The sequence below is a fragment of the Galeopterus variegatus genome, unplaced genomic scaffold, assembly GCF_000696425.1.
Source record: "Galeopterus variegatus unplaced genomic scaffold, G_variegatus-3.0.2 Scaffold3639, whole genome shotgun sequence".
NCBI lineage: Eukaryota > Metazoa > Chordata > Mammalia > Dermoptera > Cynocephalidae > Galeopterus > Galeopterus variegatus.
Window position 1 is genome coordinate 68,200 of NW_007729750.1, and position 5,489 is coordinate 73,688.

The window sequence follows — 5,489 nt, forward strand, 5'->3', positions numbered from 1 at the left end:
GGATCGCAACCCTCAGTGTTGCCCCCGTACCGGACCGGGGACCGGCGACGGGATCGCAAGCCTCGGCATTGCTCCCGCGCCTCGCTCAGCCAGTGAGCGGGAGCCGGTCTGTACGTGGGATCCGAACCCTCGGACGGGAGCGCTGCCGCGCTTCCCAAGCGGGCGCACTATCCAGTGCACCACCGGGCCGGCCCTAAAGTTTATTTTTTTAAAAAAAGACATTATACTTCTGGATGCAATGACAAAATCATGCTATCTAGAAGTCAAAACAGAAAGGCTTGACTTTATTTTTTTTATTTACAATGTTTTTATCTCCCAAAAATGTCTTAAAAAGAGAATCAAGTGAGGGTGAGGTGTGGAGAAATGTAGGATATAGCAGAAATTAGGAAAGTAGAAAAATTAATAATGTGAATAATTATGGAATATGAGGGAAAGCGAAGAGTACAGTTCAAAAGATTTGTCATATTATACAATGAAACATTCAGTCACAAGGTTTCATAGAGAATCAACTCTGGATAGAGCCCTACAGGAACACCGATGTCAAAAGTAATCCTTCTCAAGTCAGTGTTCTAGGACTTGCATAGCCTTGAAATTTGAAAGTGTTTTATATATATTAGATTAGATTAGATTAGATCTCATGTCAATACAATAATAATTTTCAATTAGTTACTTGAAAGCACCAGAGCAATTACTTATTCCTTTATTTTCCATGGTCCCTATTAAAAAATAAGGCATGGTGCAGGCATTTAATAAATTATTTTTTATTAGTTTATTCACATATCAAAAAAAATTAAACGTAAGTGGGTACAAAATTTAAACTACTATTGCTGCTAAATCTAAAACTTAGAGTTAGAGCCTACCATGTATACATAGTCCTACTAAACCTTTCTACTATTTGCATATTATTTGTATATTTAACGCTTGGGAGTGCGGCAGCGCTCCCGCCAAGGGTTCAGATCCCATGTGGAGGCTGGTTCCCGCTCACTGGCTGAGCGTGGTGCGGGCGCAACACCGAGGGTTGTGATCCCGTTGCCGGTCCCCGGTACGGGCGCGACACCGAGGGTTGCGATCCCGTTGCCGGTCCCCGGTACGGGCGCGACACCGAGGGTTGCGATCCCGTTGCCGGTCCCCGGTACGGGCGCGACACCGAGGGTTGCGATCCCGTTGCCGGTCCCCGGTACGGGCGCGACACCGAGGGTTGCGATCCCGTTGCCGGTCCCCGGTACGGGCGCGACACCGAGGGTTGCGATCCCGTTGCCGGTCCCCGGTACGGGCGCGACACCGAGGGTTGCGATCCCGTTGCCGGTCCCCGGTACGGGCGCGACACCGAGGGTTGCGATCCCGTTGCCGGTCCCCGGTACGGGCGCGACACCGAGGGTTGCGATCCCGTTGCCGGTCCCCGGTACGGGCGCGACACCGAGGGTTGCGATCCCGTTGCCGGTCCCCGGTACGGGCGCGACACCGAGGGTTGCGATCCCGTTACCGGTCAGTAAAAAAGACAAAAAAAGGAAAAAAACAAACAAACAAAAAAAACACGATGCTATTTAAAAAGTTAAACTGGTAGAGAGGTTTAGAAGGTAAAATTGTCAGAAGGGTTTATTCTTACTTGAAGTTTCCTCTACTACATACGTTATATTGAGCAACTAAAAATGGATATTTTAATATATACCCAGATTAGCCACTATGTGGCGGTAAGGAAGCACCACATATTTGTAATTCCCAAAACTGGCTGGAGAAACAGGAGAGTATGAGGCATATTAATTTTATAATTCCGACCTCTAATTTACATTGAAAAATAGATACCAAACATAACTGGTGATATTTTATTCCTCATTTAAATTTGGAAGATCAAATAAAACATAACACACAATCTAATATATCTCTGAGAGCTAAATTTTCTAAAGAGAGAAAAAAACTAGACTGAAACTGTAAATATTATCCATAGATTTACTCAAGGATTCTCTTAAAATACTATAATTCCTTGGTTTCATCTGATATTTATCAATCACTTGAGAGCAACTAATTACAAGAAAATATTTTAGTGTACTTACAATTTAATTTCTTCTGGCCAGCAATCTCACAAAGTTAGCTGATTAATTTTTTTAAATCTCACAATAAAACCGACTACCTTTGAAGTACCAACTGCTAGAATCAAGTGATCAGCTGAAGTTTTCTGAGTTCTGTATCACTTTGCTATACCATAATGCATAACATCCTTGTAACAGAAAATAAAATATGATAAATTACTGTATGCTAATATAAAACAAAGTTCAAGGGAAACAACTTACCCACACAATTTTAGGATATCAGATGCAGATTCTACAAAACGGGGCTGTTTTTCAATTTTTCCTGCACACAGATTCAGAATTTTAAATATCTGTGCTAAATCCCTTATGGGCTTTAATATTTTTAGTTAAGAAATAAAATTAAGATTAATATCTTTATGAACATATTCTTTTTAGCAATTCTGTCAGGAAGGCTACAGCATTCCATCAATTTTGTTAAATGTAGTAGACACTGATTTAATTATTATTATTTTGAAGTCTAAGGAGGAAAACTTAGAACCATATTTCTCTAGGAAAATTATTTAATTTTTGTCTTAGTAACCTCTTATTCAAAATTTCTTTTCCTCTCACCATAACTTTAGAATTAAATTACCAATGACTACAGTACAGATTCGGTTGATCAATAACTTCCTATTGGTGATGAAAAATAATACATTGAAAAAAATTAGCTTAGTGATTAGGCTCAATTATATCCTTCATCTCCATCCCCCTACACACAAACATCTCCCCCTACCACACACACACAAAACTGCCTCAGAATAAGTATAGTAACCCAAACCTTACTTTTCTTTACTTCATTCCTTTATTAACATTTATCTCAGAAGCATTTTCTTATGTTTAAGGTTTAAATTGGTTGGGATTTTATTTCATTTAAAACTAGTATGAAAACAAAATGTAGCCTCCCTAGAAAAGGTAAAAGCACCTTATTTTACCTACTTAGCTATTGGTACATAAACAAACTTCACTGATTTTGTTTTACAGCTAAGAGATTATGGTAGTTGTGATTTACACTGTTGAATGCTATTACTTCTAGCCTCTCCTAGGAGCATCTGAGTAAGGGATGGGAGAGCTGGGTATACTAGAAGTATAAAGTTCTGTTCACTTCCTAGAGAAGTGGCCAAAATACTGCCTTAACTTATCTTTGCTAAGTTTTAAAACTTAAAGCCAGCTTATTAAAGGCATTCGGAAATAGAGACATTTGCTACCAACTGTCTAACCTGAAGAAAAAAAAAAATAACGGAAGTGTTGAGGTGTCAAGTTAAGATAAAAAATCACTTGCTTCCAGACTTTTCTGGCTACCAGTAAATAGTACCTGACATCTGCAAGGCCTTAGACTGACTCAACAAATCCATAAAAAAAACAAGGCTAAAATAAAGTAAAAATATATTTAGGAAAAATTATAAGGCACATTTCCCTGAATGGGAGGCTTAATATGTTTTGAACTGGAACAAGCTAATGTTAGAGACTGATATCTTCTTTAGATCAGGTCAGACAACTGTCAGAGATCACTTAGATCAGTACTTCTCAAAGTGCCGACTATAGACCACCGTCAGTTATGGAATTGTATGTTATCAGTCTGTGACGAGATAAGTACAGAAAGTGAGAGTGGATATTTAAAAACTTTTATAATAATCTGATATTCCTGTGACACTTTTATTGTATTTTACAATAGCATATATACACAAAAGATTTTTTAAAAAACCCAACAACAAACTGGTTCTTACAGTTTTTAAAGATGCATTGTTTCCATGTATTCTGATCAGGGCGGTATAGTCATTGGGGATAATATATTTATATTTTTCACATATTTTCAAGCCCTTGCATGTACATTTATCATCTGATCTTCCTAACAATCTCATGAGGTGCTATTATCCCTTTTTCATAATGGTGGAAAAATTAAGAAGTTTATCAAAGGTACAATTGCCTACGTAAATTGATAGAAACAAGACTTTGATTTGGCCCTCCTAAATACATCCACTGTCTTTCTGAACCTATAGAAACTCATATTATCCACAGAAAGTTAATTGTTATATTGGTTCTTCAATTTTATTTATATTCTCTGATAGAAAATATAATTTTGTAAAAAACACAAAATGTTAGATATCTTCTGTGGTAGACAGAATAATGGTCTCCCCAAAGATGTCCATGTCCTAATCCCCAGAACCTATGAATGAATATGCTACCATACATGGCAAAGGGACTTCTCAGATGTGATTGGGGATCTTGAAATGGGAAAATTATACTAGGTTATCCAGGTGAGCCCAAAGTAATCATAGAGAGGTAGTAGACAGAGAGAGGAGGGGATGTGATGACAGAAGCAAAGGTGAGACTGGTGCCACTGGGAGGAAGAGGGTCATGAACCAAGGAATACGGGAAACCTCTAGAAGCTGCAAAAGGCTGGCAAGTGGATTCTACTCTAGAATCTTCAGAAGGAACCAGCCCTGCCAACATCTTGATTTTAGCCTAATGAGACTGATTTTAGATTTCTGACCTCCAGAACTATAAGATAAATTTATGTTGTTTTAAGCCACTAAATTTGTGGTAATTTGTTACAGCAGCAATAGGAATCTAATACATTTTCTAATAAAAATTCTCTGTTTCAGGATAAATGAAACAAACATACATACAAATATAAAGGATACAAGTCCATTCTGATAACATTGCACCAGTTTCTTGACGGATTTAAGTTGTTTTTCTTCTAAATCATCCTAAAACAAATATCTATATTAGTTCTTTTGTGCTACTGAATCTGTCGAGATTTTTAAAAATTTCATCAATATAAAAAGAAAGTAGACACATTAAAATTGTCAAGTAATTCTTAAATTACTATGTGTGTGTATATATATATTTATAGCATTATAAAATGTTTCCTGAAACAGTGAAAGTAAAAATAAACTATCATTTAAATTTGAATAGTAAATTGGTTATCAAAACTAGGTTAATATAAAAGCAGTAATTGTTTCCAGAAATAATATTAACAATAGCTGAAGTATGTTGAGCATTTTCTCTATGCTATGAATGCATCATTTAGGTAATATATGTACATACCACTTCATTAACCTTCAAAATGACCCTGTTGGTAAGATATTATTATTATCCCTCTGTTCCAGAATAGGAAACACAAGCTGAAACACTTTAAGTAACTTGTCCAAAAACACATGGCTAAAAAGTGGTGGTGTTAGGAGTCAAATTTGGCAATCTGACTCCAGAAATTGCATTTTTAACCTCTAAAACATGCTAAGTGTTCTGTGTAAACCAAATATCTTCAGTCAATTAAAAATAAAAATAACCAAACCAGCAAAACTTTTATTCATATATAGTGATGTGTTTTGATGACTGAATCCCTTCTGTCCTTTTAATCTTAAATTGTTCCTGAGAGGCTGTGGCATTGTCTGGACTTTTTTTTTTTTTTTTTTTTTTCCC

General features: G+C 37.0%; 1 protein-coding gene across 1 annotated transcript in view; it reads right to left on the minus strand.

Annotated features, from left to right (window-relative positions):
• LOC103601220 (chromosome unknown open reading frame, human C7orf63) overlaps nt 1-5,489 on the minus strand; it is a 62,952-nt gene that overhangs the window by 47,136 nt on the left and 10,327 nt on the right. The window contains exons 3-4 of the mRNA XM_008585604.1: nt 4,709-4,774; nt 2,289-2,398 (exon numbers count right to left, since the gene is read on the minus strand). Of these exons, the coding sequence (XP_008583826.1) occupies nt 2,289-2,398; nt 4,709-4,774 (176 nt within the window). The remainder of the gene's footprint in view (nt 1-2,288; nt 2,399-4,708; nt 4,775-5,489) is intronic.